The sequence below is a fragment of the Larimichthys crocea genome, chromosome VI (assembly GCF_000972845.2).
Source record: "Larimichthys crocea isolate SSNF chromosome VI, L_crocea_2.0, whole genome shotgun sequence".
Lineage (NCBI taxonomy): Eukaryota > Metazoa > Chordata > Actinopteri > Sciaenidae > Larimichthys > Larimichthys crocea.
Window position 1 is genome coordinate 23,532,136 of NC_040016.1, and position 26,784 is coordinate 23,558,919.

A 26,784-nucleotide genomic window follows, 5' to 3' on the forward strand; every position below is an offset into this window, starting at 1 on the left:
TAGTAGCTTTTAAATCGCATTTTTTAAACTGAGTCTTCTGTACCTTCTTTGTATGTTTGTATTTACAGAGAAAGCATCCATCAAAAGCTTGCTGTTTTTAGTGGCATGTTCACAGAAGTCACTACAGGAGCAAGAAGCAAGAGTAAACAGAGCAAGCTCCAGGCATCCAGGCCCAACTAGGGTGGGAGGTGCCATCGTGCGTCTCAAGGACAGTTGACCGCTTCCTCATCAGGCTATTGTGAAGGTCACACCCCTTCTCTTTGGTAGAACAGCCCAGCATTTAAAGAGTTCGCGGCTGCTCTCCAATCCTCAATACAAAATGCTCTCCAGACCCCACTGTTAAGAGCAAATTGCTGAGCTACTGCTGATATGAGAGACAAGTTAACAGCGACCTTAGTAACATAGCTCATGTTGCAACAACCACTGCCCACAACTACATAGGGGTCACCTGCCATGGATGATGAGGACAACCACTCTTGAGAGAAGGTCCGTCTTGCTGGCATGCAAGCACCTAAAGGCTCACACACCTTTGATGTCCTAGCCGGTTGTCCTGGATGACATCCACTGCCAGTACCGATTCGTGGTAAAGTGGTTAGAACCACTACAGATAGTGGCTCCAATTTCCATCAGGCATTCTCTGTATTTGGTGATGCGAGTCAGGTCTGAGGATTGCCAGGTTCAGACACAGACCAAGAAGATTCAGACGCAGAGGATGATGTTGAGTTTCTGGACACCTTCAGCACCTTCAGAGGATAATGGCCTTGAGTATCAGCTCCCCAAAACATCAGAGGTGCATGCCACCTGCCTGAACTTAGTTGCCACGACAGATTGCTGACCTTGCTGAAAAGAAGAGCGACACCTACAAGAGGCTTTCACGGCCCACCCCTTGGGACATGCCAGCTCTGTGGAATAAGTCAGGTCGCTCGCACACTGCAGCAGAAGCTGTGAAAGACAATGTGGTCTTAAGCTATTCGACCCACAAGACCCCGATGGAATGCAACATACATGGCTGTGGACGAGAGTCCTACGCATCATAAAGAACAAGGGGTGGATGCCCATCAGGGGTGTCTGCGAAGAATTGAAAGTGGAAATGTGAGTTTTTGTTTTTACATTTCAAACTATTTAATGCATATCTTAGCATTTGTCATTCATAATGACTAAACAATGCTGGATGCACAAGTAAAAATTAATAAAACAAATTGAGTTGTTGTTTTTGTATTTATTTGTATTGTTGCAGGTTGAGTCCAGTAGAAAATTGCTTTTCTGGATAGTTCTGCTGTGTGATGAAACAGTGGTAAGGCCTTGAATATTCTTCAGTCAGCGACCACACCACAACCTTGGGTGGCTGCTCCCAGTGATTTCTGAATTGCAGTCCAAACTGAGAAGGCTGGAAGCGTCGGCCAATATGTGTCTTCCTCTCCTCTCGGGCAACTACGCAAGGAGTCCAGAAGCACTTCAGAGTCATGATGGAGGACCGCAGAGCTTATCTCAGCAGCAATTCTCCTACCAAATTTAAGACGGGCTGGGACTGACAAAGTTGAAGTCACTGAAGCAGTATGACCTCCATTGTTTAATATCACATGATCAGTAATTCCTTTTAGTCTTGTTCATTTGTTTTCTCTCAACAAATACATATGAACAACATTTCAATATAGAATCCAAGGAGTTTATTAGCCACATGCGTAGAAATGCTAAAAAAAAGCATAATATTTAAATAACTAATAACAATAAATTTACAGTTTGTATTGTGCTTGTGTGTTTGTTAGTGGAGGTGGGGTTATTGAAGTGCAATAGTGGCTATTGAAATGCAGTATGTTATATGACTTAGCTGATCGTCTAGTACTCTTTAAGAACAAATAGCTCTGTACTTAATATCCATACGGTTGTCTGTCATTAAACAGGACTTCTTTATGTGAGGCATCAAATTGACCAGATGGCAGATGCTGAGTGGGCAGGGTGCAGGGAGCAGGCAGCTTCATCAGACGAGGAGGACTACTTTTCAGCGGTGAAGTGCCGCAAGTCAGAGGGTTCTGGGGAATTGGTAGGGTACAGGCCTGTGCGTCAGACAGCATGGACCTGCTCAATTCCTTTCCAAACATTAAGAAACTGTCGTTGTAGCTCAACACAGGCCTTCCCGCCTCAGCCGCCTGTGAGAGGCTATTTAGTTCTGCCGGGTTGCTCTTCAGCCCAAAACTTTGAAAACCAGCTGCTGAAACTAAACAAAAGCTTTACTGGTCTGAAATTGTAGATTGTGGGCTTTCCTGTGGACATGTTATTGTGACTATTAGATCCTGAAGCCATTTTAGTTCGAATAGTCGGATCCTGAACGCCATTTTAGTTTGATAGTCGATCCTATGTGCATTTTATTTAGATTTGTGAGACTTTGAAATACTGTAATCTTGCTGAAGTTCTTTTCTCATAATGTTGTCGGCCTGGACAATAGGATTGAAAATGTTACAGCTCAGTCAAGGTTTTCTTTTAAGTCTGGATGTGCACTCATTCAATGTCGAGGCATATTAAACAACTTGTGCTGAACTTTATTTCATGACTCATCCTTTTTTGTTAAGACAATGAACAGTAATGAAGTAACTAGTACTCAAATTACATTTTAAATGAAGTAATTTTGTACTTTTACTTGAGTACATTTTTAGATGTGTACTTTTACTTTTACTCTGAGTGAATTTAAGCAAAGTTAAAGATACTTTTATCAATTACATTTTTTCGTACTTTTTCCACCTCTGGAGGTGAAGTAAGGTGCTTTAAGAGGAGTATGTATGTGAACCCTTGCCTGGGAATTGCCTGGTTTTCTGCATTAATGGGTCATAAAATCTCACATGAGCTTCATACAAGTTAGTAGTGTAGATGAACACAACATTGCTTAAGCTGATGGCACACAAGAGATGAGAGTAAGAGTATTGTTTGTCCATACTAGTCATTTGGATTAAAATATCACATTTTATGAACCATTAATGCTGAAAACAACAATACCAAAGGTTTCACAATTTCAAACAGCACACTATAGCCATATTTACCTGGCCCCCCAGAGGGGGTGGGGCCAGGTATTGCAATGACCCTGTCTGTCTGTCTGTCTGTCTGTCTGTCTGTCTGTCTGTCTGTCTCTCTCTGTGTGTGTCTGTGAGATCTTTAGACAAGGGACATTGTATCTCAACGAAAGACAGCAGCTCTGAGAGGACTACCCATCTTCATCCGACTGAGTGATTGTCTCTAATTTAATTTAGTTTGACTGCTTTTTACAAACAGAGTAATTCTCTTTCTCTGGACCAGGTAATCATAATGACTGAGTCCCGTTCACATACGCATTGTCTTAAGTTTATGGGTGACTCTGTTGTAACATGACAAGGGATGTGTTCTACAGATCACAACTCCAAATCACAACTTGTCACTATACACATGTACAATTGACACTATACACACGAACAATAAGATTGAAAGCAACTCACTTCAGTGCAAACATGTAACTGGATTATTTAAACTACAGTATAGAAGAATAGAATAAATAAGTACTAGTGCAAACAAAGAAAATAAAAAACAATAGAAGAGGGGGGTGGTGTTGATTATTTACATAGAGGTCCTATATACAGGCTGGTATTGCATATTGGTTATCCAAAGTTACTTTATCCAAAGTTACTTTCCTGTGTGTTTAATAATGTCTCTGATTTCCTGAGGCGACTGATCCTGAGGATGCTGTGGTCCGAGGTGTATCTGTTGGGATTTTTAATCATCTATGAAGATGATTGTGCCACCACACCAACAACTGTGCAAGATACCGCTGTTGTGTTGGAAGGGGCCATTGTACTCCATGACCTACCTGACCTCCACAGCATTTGCATACCTCTTCGGACTTCTGTATGCCATGGACATTGAAAACCCCAAATCACTGAGGTACATCTTTGAAGCAATTCAGACCATCTTTTTTCGAGCTTGGGTCTGGATGCTCACAGCGCATCAGGTCGCTGAAAGCAAAGCTTTTGCAGTAAACTTCTATAAGTTTCTAGACTTGTTTAAATGCACTAGACTTTTATACGTTTCTAGAGTTGTTTTTTGCTCTTTAGTCATGTCAGTTCAGTCTAAAAGATGTGCATATATGTGAGCAGTTCTGTTCATTTATGGTAAAATTGGTAAGGATTACACCGGTGTCTTCAGATGCTGCTTGTAAGAGGTTCTTTTTATTTTTTTTATTGTGTTGTGGAATTTCAGATTCCTTCAGAACACTTAATTATTTGAAATTTTGTACGTATTTGTTGAATGATTAAGGCCTTCAAGATTTAAGTAGAGTCTGTAATCCAGATATTAACACTGACACTCAGGTGTAAAGGTTTACTTGATTTTAATGCTCAGGTAAAGGTTAAAGTGTTTTTAGTTCTTCGTTGTAAAATTAAAATGTGTGATTGACACACTTGGATACAGCAATCACAGGTGGTTTAGTTTGTGATGCAGCCTGAGTACTTGTTTCTGCACAGTGCCAAATGGTCTGTTTCATTTGCAAGAGAGACACAATCTTTGTGATCTTTATCTCTACAAATATATATTTTTTCAGTTGACAATGATTTGTGTGTGATCATTTTTTGCATGAATACATTTAAATGCAATTATATATAGCATATTTTAAAGTACAGGTAACTTGAAAAAAACATCATATTAAATGTAGAAATACATGTTATCAAAGCAAACATTTATTTGTTATTGTAAGAAGAATAACCTAATTTGGTCAACAACGAAAAATAAGTTGGCTGAACTTAAGTTTAAACTCGAAAACCCTTGTTAAGCCAACAGCAGATGAGACAAGTTGAGTAAACTTAAAATTGTCTTGCATCATGTTGCCTTTGAGTTGAGATGGTCCCTTTTTTTTTTACTGTGCAGTCCAGGACACACCTGTGCAATATCAATATCTTGACATGCCACATCTGTGACATATCTTATTATTTTGGCAAAGGAGAAGAGGTGGAGAGCCCTCGTTCACTTCCTCCCAGCACTCAGGGGGCATCCCCGCACCTTGCAGGAAAAGCATTGTGTTATGGCCCCTGCAATAACCCCATTCCTCCCACACCTATACACTCTCCCCTCATTATTCCTGCAGTATATGCATTGGCCCAACTCATTATCAGCCAAATCATGCATTGTGCTTCCCCACTGTTTCCAGACCCCTGACCTTTTGGACTTGGATTCCGTGCTTTTGTTTGCCTTGGACATGGTTGTTGCTAACCCCAGTCTGCCACTTGGATTCTTTCCTTTGCCTATCCTGCCAACCTGGACCTTTGTAAGCATCTATGTATTTTGTATGTTATCAGTAAACTTGCCTGATTTTACATCAATCTGTCTGAGAGTTGTGCGTTTGAGATATCCAAAATGAATTCAAGAGTGAATGAGGGTGCCATGCCTTATCTGGATGATCTCACCTCTTTGCTCATGTCCAGGTCATACTGATCTGGTTCAATCTGTAATCGCCTCAGGCGAGCAATTTCTTCCCGAGGTGACTCCTGTCCCTGGCCTCGAACTGCTGTCTCCAAGTCTTTGATGTCAATCTCGTGAGCTGTCAGCCGCCTACGAATCTGTCCACACACACACACACTCATACACAGTAATAATATAATAATTGTTTTTTTTGTGTGTGTGTGTGTGTGTGTGTGTGTGTGTGTACATTTTTCCTACTTACGTCATGGCTTCCAACTTGCTCACAGCAGCATTTGTGCATGTTACTCAGACTACATAATCCACCAGGATGTGCTAATGCTACTATGTATATCTTGACTTACATAATGAATGACTTTGAATATACAGCTAAAGGTGTTAATGGTAATATTTTTAGACAGTATACATACAAGTTGATGAAGAACAATTCTACCTTGCAACCTTGCATTAAGCTTCCTTGTTCTTTACAACTGTAATCTTTATGTATAGCTAGTAGCTGGTATAGACACACAACTGTTTGAGAAGGATCGTCACATGGTTGATCATACCACTTTGTAGTTGGCTGGAGACTGGCCACCTGAGAGGTTTAGACTCCGTCTCTTGTCCCTCACAGAACTGCTTTGGTTACGGCGGAGTCGCTCGTTCTGCTCTTCAACGCTCATCTTCGACTTTACCTCTGCAGTAAACACAGCGCTTTTTGGACGTTCCTGTGAAAAAGATGTGGCATAAAAATACGGCTAAGATTTTAGTCCTCATCCTGAATCATTGAAACTTAGTGCTGCCTTCGACACAGTTGACCACAGAATACTACAAGATTAGTATTACTATGCTGTGCTAAAAATTTATTTTTAACAAACATAAATGTAAAATCAAATTGTAATCTCGAGCTATAAATCAAGTCTTGCATAACTTCATATTGACTTGTTCAGGGTGTAGCCCGCATCTCCCTAATGCAGCTGGTATAGGCCCCAGCCCCCTGCGACCCTGATGAGGGAAGTGGTTACAGAAAATGGATGGATGGTTATTTGCATATTTATATCCATGATCATACCCAGATAATAAATGATCACCCATGATCACAGAAAAAGTTAAATTATTATTATTAGTTATCTGGGTGTAACATAAACATTTAGGCATTAAACTATGGCACTGTTTAACTAGATTTGAATAATACCTACACAGTTTATTTAGTGTTAGAATCATGAGGTCTTTAACATAATGTATGTTAAAGTATGTGAGCATGTGAGGCCCTTGAAGTTCCTGTGCACACTAAAGGTGCCTGGATGGTATGATTTCTACACAATGTTTTTATTGTAGATTTGAGGCTACACATCTGTGTATGTTGCGGTTTAGATAAACTTATGTATATTATGTAGTTTAGGTTGACATACCCTAGAGATTCCATTAGGCACTCTATCACTGTAGCGGGAAACTCCAGCTGAGCTGCTGTGTGATTCGTCAGTGGGGGACTTTGTTCGAGGAGGAACAATGCCAACTGAAAAGGGAGATGAATTAACATTGTTATACAAATCCTGTCAGTCTCACGTGATTTAATAATAGTCACATCTCAAAAGGCTGAATTCTGACTTGGATTATGTGTTTTCTTTCATTTCTAATTTACAAATGTCAGTGTATCAGTGTAATCCCATGCTCTATGAGAAAGGATCAGTAGTGCTATCACATGGAAACTTGAGCTCAGGTTGGTGAACCTTTATTCATGGTGGGTTGTCTGTCCTGGATCTGGTCCTGCACATCACTGATATTGTTCTCCTCTCCAAACTTTGGCTAAAAGACAGAGAAAAGATATAATTTGTTATGTAATCAAATTAGACCTGAAGGTGGTGAAAAATTCCAATACACATCCAAACATGTTGATTAAAAACAGAATGCATTAGATAATGCATTACTGTGTTACATGAGGACATCATGTTAAAAACAACAGTAAAAAGAATAGGACAGAGTCTGATTGACGTCACCCGTAGGTTTCTGAAGTGCTGCTTTGAAGCTGAAAGTGTCGGATGTACTACTTCTTCCGCCTCCCATGTAATCTAAATATTGGCAAAGATGTGGATCGTCTGTGGACCTGAAGTGGGTCGAATGACATCTGGGTGCTCGAATAAGCCATCTATAATGGTGCTTACCTGCCAATCAAGTGGTCACGTTGTTAATTATCTGCAACTTAATATCATCTGAACGAGTGAGTTAAAACTAAAATTCACCTCCCTCACAATTCAAAAATTTAAATGAGATATAAACTAATCCAAAACCATTGCTGTAAACGCAGTGAAATCGGGCATTTCAATACGACTGCTTATGGAGATTGACTCACTTCTGCAGCCTGTCTCAAGTGGCCACTCAAGGAATTACATTTTCGACCAAAATCATCTTGTTTCAATAGAATCGGCTTTTGACTGCGTTGTAGTGATGGGAATTTCGGCTCTTTTTGGAGAGCCGGTTCTTTTGGCTCCCAAACGGCTCCTCACACTTTATTAATTGGTTTTATTAATTAATTATTATTTTATTATTATTGCTGTTATTATTATTTTATATTTTTAAATGTTATTATATTTTATTTTATTTTTGACATTGTAAAGCACTTTGGTCAGTGCATGCAGTGTAAAAATGTGCTATATAAATAAAATGTAATATCCCTCCTGTCGTGTTTGTCCTCCGCGACCGCTGTGTGTGTGTGTGTGTGTGTGTGTGTGTGTGTGTGTGTGTGTGTGTGTGTGTGTCACCCCTGCCATGGATGCTGCTATACATCTTGAATTACGTGCAGCTTTCACACAAAAAAAGTGGAGGAAAAAAAGTTTTTTCCCGTGAGTTTTTTTTCCTCCAGTTTTTTAATTGAAAGCCGAACGTGATTGGTCAAGTTGTGTGAGAACAGGCATGGCATGAGGGAGAGTTGTCAGGGGGAGGAGACAGTGAGGCACCGAAGTGAAAAAACCCCCAAAACGTCTCCCTAAATTGGCTCCAAATGAGGAGCCGGCTCCCGTCGTTCACTTCAAAGAGCCGGCTCTTAGAACCGGATCGTTCGCGACCGACACATCACTACTGTGTTGTTGACTAGTTGCAATCTGACTTGACAGTGTTGACCTTTGAGGGAGCAAAGAGAACCAAAATGGACTATGATTTCTCCAGAAATATAAACTGCTCCACAAATCTGGTTTGTAGCAGTAAATGAGGCAGGAGCTTCCTGATTTGTAAAAATTACTTTCATGGTGCAGCTTCCTGGGGTAACCACAAGCTAACTTGACTGCATCACTACCGTGACATACAAATAGGCACATGTAAAGATTGACCGATGATCTCTTGAGAACTCCACATGGGGCTCTAAAAAGCTAAATGCTGCTCATCCTGACAAGTGATGGCCTTCATACCACTGCACCTGTGGTACATTTTGAACTGTAATGTCTTGTGTTCATTAAAAAAGAAGAAAAAAAATCTTTCTGGCAAAGACATTAATAGAAGCTAAGGGCATAAAAAGGAGCAGTAACTTTGAAACAAGTGCTTTGGAAGGTCAAATCCGGGCTGGTATGGAGACTGGGATAATGGGTGGAGCACTTGAACAAATGGAAGTTTCATGGGATTATATAGAATTTGGAGTTCGATTATGTTTTTGAAAAATGACACTGGAAAACAGTTGTGAAGCTAGGGCAGGACACGGGAAAACACCCAAATACCTTTCTGATGTAAGAATCTTCACCATCAAGGTAACCATCATCGATGCCCAAGCTGCGTAGCCAGGTGGTGCTGTCAAAGGGCAGGGGGGGGATGGAGGGAGGTAAGGTAGAGGAAGTCTCCAGAAGGGAATAGGACTTGGGGAGGGGAGGCCTTGGGGGGACACTTTCCTAGTTCACCATAAGGACAGAGGGGAAGGAGTAAGGCAGGAAAGAAAGGATATGAGGAAGAGAGAGTGCTGCATATCAGAAGCAGAAAGCAGAAAGCATTCATTGGATTGATTCTGTAGAATGGGGTCTTAAACCCATGTTAGGGAGCTAGACGTCAGCAGGTGGCCGATAAAATACCCGTCTACGTAGACAAGAGACTTTTGTGAATTCTTACATCCATGTGGTCCACGAAAGCCTCTGTGAAACAGCCATGACATCTCAACTATCACCATGTAAGCAATTAAATCACCTAGTGTAGAATTATAAAGAAGAAAATTATCAATGTTTATGCTAATGTGGCTGTGTGAAATTTGTTCAAAATACACCGTATGTGGTAAACAATCATTGTCCTGTCTGACAGAAATTTGCAATAGCATTGCATTGCTAAGAAAATAATTTGGAACCAATTTGGAAGTGGAATTAAAAGGATAAAGCATACAGTTCATATGTATCATACTCAGGTACTGCCATAAACCAAAGCAAAATCAAATTTCTATGTTTAACTCATATATCTGACTGTATTTTAGTTAACAGGTAACTGAAGATAAACTTTTCATACTGTGACTTTAAATTCTCAAAATCTTTATGTTAATCAGAGATAACAATGCCAAAGAGTGTTAGCAAAGCAAATACAGTAGACCATGGATTCACTGGATCATCGGTCACTGCATAACAGTTGAAGAATGAAAGGTTAGATAAGGATCAGTCTACAAAACTAATGAACAGCACCAATTGTTTTACAGAATGGGACAAAAATTATGTCATGATGACATTTAGCAATGGCAACACAAAATGTTTATGATTTGGGGGAAATTATTGTCCTTCATTTCACAATCAGAACAGGCAGAATTAGGAATTATCAGAATCAACTGAGTGGTGGCTATACTCTTGGGGCCTGTATGAACACATTACTTGAGTGATTACTGAGTGAATCTGACCGTGTTATGGCACAGATCACTGGAGCAATGCCAAGTCGATTGTTGGGGTAAGTCAGTGGCCTAGTACCTCCAATAGCATTAGATGAAAGCAGGGATGCTATCTGGCAATGAGGTTTTGTTTTAGGGTCAGCACCTCTAAAGAAACTAACTGAAGGTGTATTAAGATCTAGGCTGTAGTGTAACTAAAAGACATCATTGATATAAGTCCTGGACGATCTTGGATTCAGGCATAGAAAAGCGTCTGATGGAGGACTTGTTTCTGAGGCTATCATTGAAGAAGTGACATGGGTGGGAGTCTGGATAGACATCTTTTCTGAGACCAATCTTGACTTTGTGGCTGCAAACATTTGTGGTTAACCAACTAACTTCCTGAAGGCCGGTGTTGGTTTGGACTGTGTGCTGGTTCACATACTTTGAGTCCTGACATTGTTCTTGGAACAAACTGATCTGCTCCCCTGTTCTGACTTTGCCTGGATTTATAGCTTGGTCAAAGTTTGAGTAGATTCTGCTGTTGATGTTTGGGTATGTTTCATCTATCACAGGGTCTAATCTACTCAAGGAATCTCTAAAGTCTTGGAAAGCTAGGGAGAGCCGAGGGGGTGTGTTTTCACGAGTTTCACAACCATAGTAATTTCTGTTTTCTGAATGCAGACTTGTGTCAGACTCTGTAAATTCTGGGTCTAGACTTATGTCAGTTTTGAAATGAGGCACTATACATGAGTTGGGACGGGGTTTAGGGTTTGATCTCTTACACACTTCGGGGTTGGTTGTAGAGTCTGAGCATGGACCTGGCCCAGGTTTTGGACTGGGGTTGGTCCTCAGCTGGGTGTGTCTGGTGCTTACCTCCGGGCCCAGCTGTTTGGTGGGGGAGGCCTGGGAGCCGGGCACTGGGGAGAAGGGGCTGAGTGGGCTGGTGAGGCTTACTGAGCTCAGGGGACTGGCTGGACTATTGGTGCTAAAGGAGCCTGATGTGCCACTGGTCGCTGTGTAGGAGAGAGGGAGTCATTAGAATATGAAACATGACAGAGACTGGTGTTTTGAAACATGTAATAATTTTCAGTTCCAGTTCCAGTGTGTTACCTCTGTGCTTGGCTGTGTCAGTACCTCTAGATGAGTTATTCTTATGCAGTCCCTCTAACACATCCTGTACTCTCCAAAACTCTTTCTGGATGTGCCTGCAAACCAGTTCACTCTGCAAAATACCAGAACAGACAATAAAAATAAAAGAGAACAATCCCTATGAAAGTGAGGTCTGTGGATTATCTATGAAGATTATTCAATGTAACCATATCTCATATATATATATAATATATCTATTAATATCTTAGATATATATAATAAATATATATAGATAATATATCTAGACTACTTCTTCTTCTCCTTCCGGCTTTTCCCTTCAGGGGTCGCCACAGCGAGACAGAGGGAGAGATGAAGAAGGCAGACATCTCATTTGCTAGATAATCTATCACTGGAGGTCAGTGAAATAATTTATAATGTATAGCATATAAGAAGAAATAGCTTTTTCCCTCATGACAATATCACTATCCATACTTCATTAAAAATAAAAACAAACTTGTAATGGCATATACATTGGGTTTCAAGCAAAAGGTATATGCCATTACAATATTTTGTATTAATTATTCAGTTGGTCACATATAATCATACAGGTACAGCCATCAGTGAAATTTCCATTAGCTCCTACTATTTGATCAATTAAATAGTGTAAAAGATGGTAATAATGAGAGAAAACATAATAAATAAATAAGTAAGAAGCAATCTTGATTGTAATACAGGTAAATAAGTAATAATAATAACAACAATAACAATAATAACAACAATTAGAATAGTAATAAGTAAATGGTGGAGCAGGACAGCATCCTTGTTTAGCTCTGTGGTCTGACCGTGAAGCTTCCTAAACTTCTCAGAGAAATGCTAAACAGATTTGTATTTCTATAATCCCTGATTATATAATGATCTACCAACCACTCAAAGCATTGTTACACTTTTTCCCATACACACATGTTCACACAATGATATCACAGCCATCGGAAGCAAATTTAAGTCCCCTTTTTTTTTTTTTGCTCTACAACTTGACCTGCAGGAATCAAACCACCCAATTACCAGATGCCCCACTTGACCACCTGAGAACCATACATAAGGCTGTGGTTCATGCCCATTCAGTCCAAACTTTTTATACCTGGATAAAAAAGAATTTTCATTTTATATTCAGGCCTGGAAACAATAGTTCAGAGCACATCACTACAAATCTGCATCAGAAGACAGAATAATTTTTTTTTCTACAAGCACTCTGCTATGTGTGAATACTTTCTTTGTCTGGACAACAAGCACCATGTCTCACTAGGAAACACTCCTTACATGAAGTGGCTGCATCTTTTCTGAGTATCTCCAGATTTAGGAGAAAGATATGCTGAACATATACCTCAACAGTACATATGAAAATGAACAAATGCATGCTAATGCATAAAACAGATGGGATTCAAACTCTCACTTGTTACCGATAAGGCCAGTTATATGGAAGCCTGAAAACAAGCTCCAGTTCCCATACAGCTGAAGTTGAACAGTGTGACATGACAGTGTGAATATTTACCTGCCCTCCTGCATTAAGCTGTTCCCATAGGTCTCCATGAATGGCACTGGCCTCGTCCTCTAATGCTTCAAACTCCATACGAGTCGTGGTTAAAGCCTAAAAGTGGTACAAGTAAAGGTAGCCATACAGAGAGAATGATAACATCTGTGGCTTACAAAAATTACAAAAGCATCCAAAGTATGTTATGCAGTGTCTTACACTGGAGGCCTGGGAGAGCTCCCCTCTGATGTTGATGAGCTGATTCTGCAGGGTTTCCTTTTTGAACTGCAGCTTTTCCATGGCCAGAGGCTGGTTATGGTACAGCTCCATCTCCTGGTGAGTTTCCACCAGTGCTTCCTCGAGACTGTCCTTTGAGATAGGAAGCATGGCAAGCAAGAAAGGAAGAGTTTATTGCAAATGAGCATTCCTGCTCATTCATCACCACTACTCACCACTTTGAGTCTTGCAGACATATGATAGATAAATGACTCAACAATAATAAAGGTTCTGGGATGAAAATATATTTTATTATCATTAATTTGAATATTTGAAAAATTAGTGCATGTATGTTTTCACCATAAAATGAAAATACCCTACAATGGACAGTAATAACATCTATGTTCAGTTTTGAAATATAGTAGGTCAGTGTGTTTTCCTGGTCAATAGGTATACTATACTGTATTTTTAAATGGTAAGAGAAGATTAGCTTTATGGGTTTTCTTCAACATAATAGATCCTCAGCTGTTAAGGAAGTGTCAACTTCATAGTTTTTATTAACTATATTAACAGCAAAATGTGGTTAGCTTTACAAAAGAAAACACACAGCATAATACCAAAAAGAAAATGTACCTTATCCATTCTTAGTCTGTGGACAACAGCCTCATGGTCTTTCAGAATTCGGTTCTGCTCACACAGGCGACCCAACAGTTTCTATGTCAGACAGGACAATGATTGTTTACTGCTTACTGTGTACTTTTGGCCATTTGTGTTTGAAAAACGTGTGAAGCATCTGGATGGAAGTGTTTGTTAATTGTATATGCATATTAGGTTTCTTACACTGGTTTCAATCTCATTGAGTTTCAGTGTGGGATGTAACTCTCTGCTGTAGATATTATGGAAAGGAGGCACCTGTAAAAACAAAGATTGAACAAATGATCAATGTCAATCAAACAGTTACATTCCATGGTTTATTCTGAGGAAGGTAAACCTTCATTTCTTGAACAAGTCATCAAGAACACTTATTTTCCAAGAGAGGACATTTGAAAGAAACTTTGCACCAGTTTGTATTAAGGTGTTTGGTAAGTGTTTGTCTTATAAGGCTCTTATAAGATCTTATAAACATTATTTTGTGTTAAGAAGACATAAGGCATAAGAAATCTAAAATCATAAAAATAAGTCTTACAATCATGAACATATTTTTTAAGTAATAGACATTCATAAGCATTTAAGAACTTTGCAAAAAAGTTACAAACATTTTATAGTTTATAGACTGCTTTATAACATTAATAAATGACTTTACAAACACATTTATTAATTTACCGATAATGCCACTGTTTGTTAACTTTATTTAAGATTTCTACATAACTTATTATGCATTTGTTATGAGTTGAAGTTTAATTAAATTAAGGTTAATTAATTTTAAAGGTTTTTAAGAAGGATGGGGCGCTGTTAACAGTTAACTGTTAACAAGTGCATAATGAAAGAGTAATTAACCTTAATAAGGCATTACTTTCACTTTAGTTCTGGAAAGCATGTACTAAGGCTGAATCCTTACTGTAGTGTCCGGACTCAGGCCCTTTGCTACATGTCATTCCCTTACACTCCCCTTTTTTTCTGTCTTTCTTCATCTGTCAAGTCCATTTACCATTTACAACTCAATAACTATTAGCTGCATATTTAAGGTTTAATTAATCTTGATACACTGTTAATGCATAGTTGATGCATAATTAACTAATGAATGCATGAAAGTATGTAGAGCTCTTAATCTCAAGTAACAACAAAAGCTTTTTTCAAATTGGAAGAAAAGTTATTAAAGGTGCAGTGTGTAAGATTTAGGGACTTTATTTTCAGAATAAAGCAGACATGGAATATAATATTCACAACTATGTTTTCATTCATGTATAATCACCTTTAAAAAATTATATTTTTGGTTTTGTTACTTAAAAATTAGCCTTTAACATCTACAGTGAGAGTCGGTCCTCTTTTATGGAGGCCACCATATTGAAACACCGTGTTTCTACAGTAGCCCAGAACAGACAAACCAAAATAGTGACTCTAGACAGGGTCCTTAAAGTGTTGTTTCTCCTTTATACTAGGAAGGTGAGGGTGATGTGAAGACATTAGTCCACCAGATGCAACTAAATTCTACACACTGGACCTTTAAATGTGTGAAATTCCTTTATATGGTTTTATACAGAATTATATGATATGATGAAACTCATAAAGCTTTTATTAATTTTAAGCAGTCTATAAACTGTTAAGTACCTAACAATACACGTAATAATGCTATTATTACTACTTACTTATTAACAAATAATAATGTTAATAAGAGTGTTTCTGCAATGGATGGCACATGTGGCCATAAATAACTGAAAGGTGTTATTGAGAAAGTTGTTCCCTTCCCCAGACAACATAGCATCCCGCACACATATTATTATACTATTACATTCTATTATTCATTCTATTCATTCATTCATTCTATTATTACTATTACATTCACAATGCCCTCCACTTAGGTCCCTCCAAAACTGTAAACATAGAGAGATTCACAGAGATTCATCCCTTTATAATTGATAAACTTGTTTGTGTCACCCCAAAATTTTTGCATAAATTCACATACAAGGTCCAAATCCACAAGACAAATTCATTTATAGAGAGATAAGAATTACTGCTAAAATGATGTTAGTTATAATCATACTGTATAAATGATTGGAAACTGGAACTGGAAAATCATACATCTGTCTTTGGGTGCGGATTTGTTGTGATGTGACGATGCTTTGAACTGTTCAGATGTTTCTTTAACATTAATATCAAATGATCATAACTACACATTGTGAAAAGCAATAAAATAGAATAAATAATAATAAAAATAAATGCAAAATGAAAAGATGTGAAAAAGATAAGCTAACATGGTTTTGTAAAGCTAATTTACAGGCAAGCATCAAGAAATTAAAAAACATAGGAAAGGAATAAATGAGGGAAAAAATGAGGAATAACACAATGTGTTAATATGTCATGGGCAAGCAATACTGTGTATGTACTCTCTTACCTGTTGGTCTAAGTAATCCAGGTTGCGCTGGAGCTGAAGGTCTAATATGTCCTCCTGAGCCAAGCAACAGCGACACACATGGAAATCACACAAACACGTAGTGTAAAGACAGAATGCTTTCAGGGGAGACAATAGCAAAGCACACCCAGTCAGTCACACTAGAGGTCTACAGCTCTTGAGCAGTGATCAACTGAAACACTTGTGTATGTCTGTCTCAATGAAAGCGGCTCATTTCTTTGTTCTTTGGTCTATTTGACAAAAGTAGTAGTAGTAGCTATTTCCCTCCACAGTCCAATAAAAGGAAATGCCAATGAAATATGTTCAAAAAAGGCCACAGATGTGTCCCACGTGTATGTCCTCCTTGAACTTTATCTACAGTAGCAGTCCACTGATTCATTTGTCATGATAAGAAGTTACATAATGTATTGTAAGTAATGCCAAATGTAGAAGATGGCACAAATGATTAAGAATTTTGAGTAGCTAGCAAATTATTATGTTTCTTCAAACTAAACAACTCTCAAAATATGGAATTATGGGACTGCAATGTTCCATTGATCAGGAGCGAAACTGGTAGAGCACACAAAGGTTAGTTCTCTCTGTCATCTTCTCTTATACATTCACACACAAGGACCTTAAGGAGCTGCTGATGCAATTCTAGACTGCCTTTATTCAATCTGTTCTCTGTTCACTGACTGGTTTGGATCGGCCACTAAACTGACAGGAACAGACTTCAACAGACAAAGTCAAGACTGCACAGGAAATCGTCATTGTTATAGTGTGCCGTTCATTAAGGACTTATACCAGCACACCTTGGACACAACCTGCTTTAACTTCTCCCCTCTGGGAGGTGCTATATAACTCTGTGCGCCAAAACAACCACGCACAGGGACACTTTCTTCCTACAGGCCATTTCTTTGATGAACTGCTGACAAAAGATGTGAAGTGTCAGGAAATGTACTGCTGCAATAACAGTAAATTATAAACTATTGTTCTCACTGCTAACATTTAGCTTTTGTCCTTTTCAAATGTAAATATCATCACTCACAATCTACTCTACTACTATATATACCAACATAATACAACCTGCTGTATAAAGCATATTTATTTCAACATCCTTTGTGTAGCGTCAAATTCCTTATGTGTGTGTGGCTAATAAAAGTGATCCTAATTCTGATTCATACACTCCATACACTCATACAGATACACACATTGTGGTTCCAGAGGTGTGTTAGAGACAGAACAGCAAAGGAAAAAAAGAGGAAAGACAGTGATGTTTACAGTGTTAGGACAGACAGGACAGATGTGTGGAAATAAACCCCACAGCTTGCTGCAGTTGCAAAGCAAAGCTACATATACCTGCATTATGTGCCATAACTACTGTAGACCACCACAGGACTGCGTGTGTGTGACCGTGTGTATTATCCAGTAGATGGATATGTATTACCATACTAGTGGCACGTACCATTTTATTCTGGATGGAAGGGGATACAGGGTAGTTGTAGTGGTATAATCCTTGGCTTAAGGACCTCCTATCACCAGGGTAGTCATACTAAAGGAAGAAAGAAAGGAAGGAAGGAATGAAGTAAGGTAATAATGGAAAGAAGGAAACATGGTGGAAAGAATAAATGAAAGTTGTTATCTATCTATCTATCTATCTATCTATCTATCTATCTATCTTTCTTTCTTTTATCCCCACTGACTTTTTGAAACTCCTGTATACCTAACACAGATTCTTTTTAAGTCTTTATTTTCAGCCCATGGTGTGGGAATTCTAAAAAGAATATGAAATGAATATGAAAATTTAAAAGAAAAAGTCAATTCTAAGCCTTAATTATACAGTACCAGTCAAAATTTTGGAGATGCCATAACATGGCAGGCACAACTAAAAATCTCCAATTTGCACTCATGAGACCAAAGTCCAGATTTACACTGTGTCACATCGGTATGTCAAGTTGAGTTTTTGTCCTGTTTCCATGTTTGTTTTGTGACTTCCTGTTTTATTTTGGGAAATTAACTCTCCTCTTGTTTCAGGTCACTTGCCCTTCCTCATGTGTCACCAGTCTGATTGTCTCCCCTGATTCCTGATTAACTTGAATGAACATATCCTGTGCAGCAAAGGTAACGGTAAAGGTAGTTTTGGCATCATTTTATAGTTTTTGCAACTGCAGTTGAAAACACATTCAAAGTTCTTAATTTTCTGGATTGACTGACTTTCATATCTTAAAGTAATGAGGGAGTATAATTTATCTTTATTTAGTTGAGTAGTTAGTTAATATGGATTTCCAATATTTCTAAAATATAAAAACATATTCAGCTTTTTCATTTATCACTTAATTCCATATGTTCCTTATTAGTTGTCTTCAATATAATCTACAATGTAGAAAGTAAGACTGGTACTGTAGTCCTCAAGACACCTAAAATCAAAACCTACATTCAGTATAATTAACATTGTTTTACCTTTGGTGAGCTGAGGGATCTCCTCAGACTGTAGACTGATGGATCTGCATAGATCACATCATCCCTTATCCTTCCTGGAAAATGGTCAAAGCGGGCAGATGGTGATCGAGCTGGTGAGGCAAAGTTGTGTGGCACTGGTGAGTAGGGCCCCCCTGATGATGAGGATGGCGACCTGGGTACAGACCTAGAGCGTGGCTGAATGGACAGACGCCTCATGGATGTATCCATTGCACCATAGTACTGTTGCCCCCACTGGTCTCTGGGCATTGGGGGTCCATACAGCTGATGGGGTCCATCCCTCAGTGAGCGGCGTTTCTCCTCGACAGTCCAGCGTCGGTCATATCCCCCCACAGCAGAGACAGAACAGATGCTGTCAGGTCGGACCCCTGATGGGTACAGAGGGTACTCATCCATATACTGAGGGCCATCAGGATAAGCATAATAGTCAGAGACCCCACGCCTCGCTGGGTAGTAACGACATGGGCTGAAAGGACAAGAAAGGATAAAGATTTGCTTTTGTATTAAGTATTGCCTCTTCATTTTTTTCTTTAATAAAGGCTAAAATAAAGAAGGCCCATTGTATCGTAACACATCTATTATTGAGTGTGCCTGAAAGAGCACACTCTTAAAAACCTCTCGGGCTTCTTCCGATTATTGAGTGTGCGTGCAAGGTGCACACTATATGTTATCCACCGCGCTTATTGGTGTGGGTGTCCAAAGGGCTCCCACACTATTGTTATCCTGTTTCTTTATTATCATTATTATTAGTGACGAGTGCCTACGACACTCGTCAACTATTGTTCTTCTGCGTGTTTCATGGCATTATTATTCATTTTCCGCCCTTTTTTGAACATTAATGTGGCCCGCAGCGGTGAGAGGACCCCAACAAATTATATATCAAAACGTGCGTCTTGATCCCGAATCGAGTGCTATTACTTTTCTAAGAGATTTGCAAAAAATTTCCCATAGGGAATGAATGGGGAGGCCCGAAGAAAAATAGCACAGAGTCTGTGCTAGCAATTAGCATTATCTACTAAGAATTAAAAGAATTAAATACATGCTAATGGTAACATATTAATGCTAACATGCTAATGTTAATTGCTAGCACGTGAGTGAGAGGACCCCAACAAGTTATATATCAAAACGTGCGTCTTGATCCCGAATCGAGTGCTATTACTTTTCTAAGAGATTCGCGTGTTTTTCGCGAATTTATTCTGGAAAAACTGCGAAAAATTTCCCATAGGGAATGAATGGGGAGGCTTGAAAAAAAGTACATTTCAACAGACATTTTCAACAATGAACTGCTCTGACATACTTTCACCGAGAGACTGCATTTAAACTTTAAAACGTAGGTATGCTTCCCTTATCTTCAGGGATTCACGACACTCATCGACAGCTTTTACCGTTTTTAAACTATCAAGGCTCAAAATTGAGCAGGTTTTTAGTCAAATTTCTGGGTTTATAATGGGTGTGTATGTGGCGGAATGTTTGTGCTAGAGTGGATGACATCATCAGCTTGAGTGAGGAGCAGGGAGAAAAATCAGTGAAAAAATAAAACGTATTCGACTACCGTGGCCTCAAATGCCCCACTACAGACATGATTCTATTAGCATCCCTTCATTCGCAGAGGTAGTGCAATTGGAGTCCAAAGTGACAATAACTGAGTGCCAGTAGTCAGGCCACAGAGAATAATAAGTCAATAGGTTATTGTCCTGTGTGTCTCCCTGCCCTGACTGAGAGCTGGTTTGTACAGTCTGATGTTCGGGAGACCAAAGGGTATGAACAATCTGGAAATATTCCCCCCCAAAATATCTATAATCAAACGGGAATTAGTTGCAAACAAAATAACATGAAAAAAACAGTAGGAGTAAAAAGGACACACCAATTAAGCAGTGCATAAAATGCATCAGTCGTAGACTGTCACCAACTGAGACTTATATACAGTGCCTCTTGGTATTTGCTAATAGGTCCGTACATAGACTGGAAAGCCAACAATGACCATACAATCATGTTAAATGATAGCGAAATGTACTTCTTCATTCTGATAACACAAAATGACTTTTGACAGAATCATTACATCATTACACATGTTATTGATGAAACATTTACTTGCCTCGTGTTGAGAGTCCTGTTCTTAGGCTTACTTTTTTTTTTCAGAGCAAACACCACAGCTGATCTCGACCACGCCATGGTGACTAAGGCACCCAACCCACAACAGTTCACACACAAACATAAAAATGACAGTGACCAGCTGCCCCACCCAAAGAACATGGGGTGACAACCTTGAGACACCCTCACCCTCCCACCACCTCACAAATCAGGAGGAACAAAGAATGTGGAAGGCAAGGAAAGGAGATGATGAAGGGGGAGGAATGCTACACCCCTCATCCAAAACGGCCCTTGCAAAAACCATGCCACAACAGCAGCAATAGCAACTCCCTCTATCCAGGAGTCACAGTGGCCATTGTGTCCCTCAGGGACACCAGGAAGTGGGTGCTAGCCCTACATGACCCAAGGGAGCACAGGATAATGGGTGCTGAGGAGGGTTTTGTGCCAGGACAGCTCCAGAGGGTGGCCCACGAGTGAAGGAGTTCTATGGCACAGCTGCAGCATGGGTCAACCAGCGCCGGGGCATGGCTTTCCCAGGAAGACATCAACAGGTAGAGATGACAAGAAATGTAACACCCATCTGTCACTTCAGATTTTCTTCTGTGCCTGTTTTTTGTACTTAGGGTGCACCATCCTTACAGTATTATAAAACAGAAGCTGTCAGTTACTTACACTGACCTTACAGTGGTATCAGCAACCCCACCTCCTCTGCCTCAGACTCATGTCTCATGATGGTAGATGATTTCAAGACTGGTCTTTCTATCAGACAATTTTAAAGATGTATTTTACCATAAAAGTTCTACACAATGCAGCTTTAATTTTTATTTCCAGCACAACTTTAATAGACAAGGACAGCATTGGTCCCAGCGATGTTATAGGACTAAAAGTCAAATGTACATGATGTCATGAAAACATTAGCTCATCTATCTAAGAAAATTCTTTCTTACATTGGTTCATAAAATGGTTTATTTCAATTTTATTTCAATAAAATTATTTATTTTATTTCAAGTGTATAATAAACTAAAGGACAAATGTATTATAAATTATAACTAGAACATTTTTATAAGAAGTTTTGAGTGTGCCTGACTCTGGCCCAGTCGCCCCCATACATTATTACGGACACTGCCAGGCAAATCAGTACTAGAAAATTCCCGCAGAAATTTTGAGACTGACGAGTGGGCTGTTGCCGGGGGGTCTGTATTCCACAAAAGCACACCTCAAATAGTCATTTTTAACATGTTTATTTGACACAGGAGCAATACCATGTCTTTAATTTTTATAAGGCAAAAAAAATAAAAAAAATAAAGCTAGTGGCTAATTACACTAATCAGCTTGCCACTAAGCCACTAAAAATTAAAACATGGCAATTGCTAAATGCTAATGATAATTGCTACCGCGCCATGTTAGCAATTACCCTTGTCTATAATTTTTAGTGGCTATGTTAATTATGTATATTAGCATTTGCATTCATTTTAAGCATTGGCCGCTAATGGTTACCAGTTAGCATGTCTTACAGCGTAACCGCTAGCTTCTCTGCTGTCTCTGAGCGCTAACAATTAATATTAACATGTTAGCATTAACATGTATTCTTAGTGACCTGAAAATGAGTGGCTAGCCGTAACTTGCTAGCAATTAATTATAGCATGTTAGCATTAGCATGTTTATCAATAAGCATGTATTTATTCTTAGTGGCTAATAGAATCATAAGCACTGGCAGGTTCCATTACCAGGGTAGCATTACCATGTTATATCAGCATGGTATTTAATACTTAATGGGCTAATGTTAATTGTTAACGCGCTAGCTGCTCTGCTGTCATTGTCTGTCATTTTAGACAGACCATGTGCTAGCAATTATCATTAGCAGGTTAGCTTTAGCATGTTAACATGTAGCTGTACTTAATTCCTAGTGGCTAATGTTAATTAACATTAGCATTTTTAACATTAACAGTGTTAGCAATGATCATGTATTTGATTCTTGAGTGGCTAATGCTCATTGCTAGCACAGACGGCTAACAATTAGCATAAACATGTTGGAATTAACATGTATATTAATTCTTTGTGGCTAGTGCTAATTACATATCATGTAAGCATTAGCATATTAGCAAGTAGCATGTATTTGGTATATGGGAAGGCTAAATTGCTAGTGCTGACGTGCTAGCAATAGCTTAGGCTGTTATCAGTTGTCATGTAATAAATCTTAGTGGCGATGTTAATTGCTAGCGTTGACGCGCTATATTACCATATTACATTAGCATGTATTCTTAGTGCTAAAAATTAAGGGCTCAGCACTGACATGCTAGCACTTAACATTAGCATTTAACATTAGCATGTTCTTAGTGACTGAAAATGAGTGGCTAGCCTAACGTGCTAGCACTTAACATTAGCATGTTAAAATTAGCATGTTGGCAATGCATGTATTTAATTCTTAGTGTGCTAATACTAAGTAGTAAACATTAGCAGGTTACCATCCATTTACAGTTCATTGGCATTGTTGCATTGTCATGTATTTAATACTTAATGGCTAAGTTAATTGTTAACACGCTAGCTGCTCCTGCTTTCATTATCATTTAGACAGACAACGCGTAGCAATTAACATTAGCATGTTAACATTTACATGTTTACATTAGCAATGTATTCTAAATGACTAAAAATGAGTGACTAGCATGACGTGCTAGCAATTAAATTAGCATGTTAACATTAGCATGTTAACATTAACAGGTATTTATTCTCTGGCTAATACTAATTAGCTTTAGCAGGTTAACATTAAAATGTTAACAAAGATCATGTATTTAATTCTTATGGCTATTAACATTGCATGTTAACATTAACATGTTAGCAATGTCATGTATTTAATCTTAGTGTAATGCTAATTAACATTGCTGTTAAACTTAACATGTTAGCAATGCTCATGTATTTAATTCTTAGTGGCAAATGCTAATTACCATTAGCATTTAACATTAGCATTTTAAACATTAAATGTTAACCTTAACATGTTAGCAATGATCATGTATTAATTCTTAGTGGCTAATGCTCATTGCTAGCGCAGACGGGTAACATTATCATAAATGTTAGCAATGATCTGTATTATCTTAGTGGCTAATGTTAAACATTAGCATGTTAGCATTAGCATATTAGCAAGTAGCATGTATTTGGTTATTAGTGGCTAATGCTAATTGCTAGCGTTGACATGCTAGCAATTACCTTTTGCAGTAATTTTAGCATTGGCCGCTAATGTTAGCAGTTAGCATGTTTTAGAGTAGCGCCCAACACGCTAGCTGCTCTGCTGTCTCTGTCGGCCATTTTACACAGACAAGTTCAAATGAAGCCATTAACTGCTAAAATGGCCGCCACCTGGCTCCTGCATCTGTTGTCAGTTTGAACTTCAGTTGGAAATCCTGACAGAGAGAGAGGGGAAAATGCTGAGACCACCCCTCGAAGAGGAGGGATTTCTGGCCAAACCGTAATTCCAATCATTGAACCGAAATCACTGGGGGCATCGCATGCCCTTCCTGAACGTCTACATATTTGTTTGTGTCAATAAGTGAAGAAATGTGCCCTTAAGAGTGATTCAGAGAAAGGTTACTTCTGCTTTCCTCCAGAAAATTTCCCGCCTTTTTAACATGGCAGCCTATGGGCTGTGGAAGGGGGGTTGCTGCCGCATCTTTACGTTTCCCGCCAAAACGATATATCTGACAGTTTTAGCAGGCGGATGTGAGTGAGAAGACAAATTTTCCTACGTTTCTATGTATAAATCGCTTTATAAATCGTGTCTGATTTGGGGCATTTGAGGCCACGGTAGTCGAATACGTTTTATTTTTTCACTGATTTTTCTCCCTTGCTCCTCACTCTATGCTGATGATGTCATCCACTTAGCACAAACATTCCGCCACATACACACCCATTCATAAACCCAGAAATTGACTAAAAACCTGCTCACTTTTGAGCCTTGATTACGTTTAAAAACGTTTAAAAGCTGTCGATGAGTGTCGTGACTCCCTGAGATAAGGGAAGCATACCTAGTTTTAAGTTTAAATGCAGTCTCTCGGTGAAAGTAAGTTGTCAGAGCAGTTCATTGTTGAAAATGTTGTTGAAATGTACTTTTTTTCAAGCCTCCCCATTCATTCCCTATGGGAAATTTTCGCAGTTTTTCCAGAATAAATTCGCGAAAAAACACGCAAATCTCTTAGAAAAGTAAAGCACTCGATTCGGGATCAACGACGTTTTGTATATAACTTGTTGGGGCCTTACTCATGGCTGAATTAATTAGCATGTTAGCATTAATTGTTACCTAGCATGTATTTAATTCTTTTAATTAGTAGATCAATGCTAATTGCTAGCCACAGACTCTGTGCTATTTTTTCTTCGGGCCTCCCCACCTTCATTCCCTATGGGAAATTTTTTGCAAATCTCTTAGAAAAGTAATAGCACTCGGATTCGGGATTCAACGACGCACGTTTTGATATATAATTTGTTGGGTCCTCTCCACCGCTGCGGGCCACTTAATGTTCAAAAAAAGGGCGGAGGAAAATGAATAATAATGCCATGAAACAACAGCAGAAGAACATAGTTGACGAGTCGTAGGCACTCGTCACTAATAATAGACTAATAATAATGATAATAATTGGTGTTGGGAGCCCTTGGGCACCCACACAATAAGCGCGGTGGATAACATATAGTGTGCACCTTGCACGCACACTCATAATCGGAAAGAGCCGAGAGGTTTTAAGAGTGTGCTCTTTCAGGCACATCAATAATACGTGTGTTACGATACAATGGGCCTTCTTTATTTTAGCCTTTATTAAAAGAAAAAAAATGAAGATGGCAATACTTAATACAAAAGCAAACTTTATCCTTTCTTGTCCTTCAGCCCATGTCGTTACTACCCGCGAGGCGTGGGCGTCTCTGACTATTAGCTCCTGATGGCCCTCAGATCATGGATGAGTACCCTCTGTACCCATCAGGGGTCCACTGACAGCATCTGTTCTGTCTCTCGCTGTGGGGGGATATGACCGACGCTGGGACTGTCGAGGGAAACCGCGCTCACTGAGGAGGAACCCCATCAGCTGTATGGACCCCCAATGCCCAGAGACCACGTGGGGCAACAGTTCTATGGTTGCGCATGGATACATCCATGAGCGTTCTGTCCATTCAGCCACGCTCTAGGTCTGTACCCAGGTCGCCATCCTCATCATCAGGGGGGGCCCTATCTCCCCAGTTGCCAACAAACTTTGCCTCACCAGCTCGTCACCTCTGCCCGCTTTTGACCATTTTCCAGGAACGGATAAGGGATGATGTGATCTATGCAGATCCATCAGTCTACGTCTGAGGAGATCCCTCAGCTTCACCAAAGGTAAAACAATGTTAATTATACTGAATGTAGGTTTTGATTTTAGGTGTCTTGAGGACTACAGTACCAGTCTTACTTTCTACATTGTAGATTATATGAAGACAACTAATACGGCACATATGGAATTAAGTGATAAATGGAAAAAGCTGAATATGTTTTTATATTTTAGAAATATTGGAAAATCCATATTAACTAACTACTACAAATAAAGATAAATTATACTCCCTCATTACTTTGAAGATATGAAAGTCAGTCCTCCAGAAATTAAGAACTTTGAATGTATTTTCAACTGCTGTGCAAAAACTATAAAAATATTGCCAAAACTACCCTTTACCGTTACCTTTGCTGCACAGGATATGTTCATTCAAGTTAATCAGGAATCAGGGGAGACAATCAGCTGGTGCACATGAGGAAGGGCAAGTGACCTGAAACGAGAGGAGAGTTAATTTCCAAAAATAAAACAGGAAGTCACAAAACAAACATGGAAAACAGGACAAAAAACTCAACTTGACATACGATTGTGGACACCAGTGTAAATCTGGGACTTTGGTCTCATGAGTGCAAATTGGCGATTTTTAGTTGTGCCTTGCCATGTTATGGCATCTCCAAAATTTTGATGGTACTGTATAATTAAGGCTTTAGAATTGACTTTTTCTTTTAATTTTATATTCATTCATATTCTTTTTGAATTCCCACGCCAGGCTGAAAATAAGAATAAAAGAAATCTGTGTTAGGTATACGGAGTTTCCAAAAAGTCA

At 39.0% G+C, this 26,784-nt stretch overlaps 1 protein-coding gene across 1 annotated transcript in view; it reads right to left on the bottom strand.

Annotated features, from left to right (window-relative positions):
• Positions 1-4,830: 4,830 nt before the first annotated feature.
• The window catches only part of plekha6 (pleckstrin homology domain containing, family A member 6), a 58,001-nt gene continuing 36,047 nt past the window's right edge, over positions 4,831-26,784 (bottom strand). Inside the window, exons 7-20 of the mRNA XM_027279467.1 lie at positions 18,571-19,054; positions 17,576-17,662; positions 16,114-16,167; positions 13,902-13,973; positions 13,695-13,775; positions 13,065-13,214; positions 12,867-12,962; positions 11,339-11,450; positions 11,102-11,241; positions 9,114-9,281; positions 7,140-7,215; positions 6,822-6,925; positions 5,979-6,137; positions 4,831-5,570 (exon numbers count right to left, since the gene is read on the bottom strand). Of these exons, the coding sequence (XP_027135268.1) occupies positions 5,400-5,570; positions 5,979-6,137; positions 6,822-6,925; positions 7,140-7,215; positions 9,114-9,281; positions 11,102-11,241; positions 11,339-11,450; positions 12,867-12,962; positions 13,065-13,214; positions 13,695-13,775; positions 13,902-13,973; positions 16,114-16,167; positions 17,576-17,662; positions 18,571-19,054 (1,954 nt within the window). The 3' untranslated portion in view covers positions 4,831-5,399. The remainder of the gene's footprint in view (positions 5,571-5,978; positions 6,138-6,821; positions 6,926-7,139; positions 7,216-9,113; positions 9,282-11,101; positions 11,242-11,338; positions 11,451-12,866; positions 12,963-13,064; positions 13,215-13,694; positions 13,776-13,901; positions 13,974-16,113; positions 16,168-17,575; positions 17,663-18,570; positions 19,055-26,784) is intronic.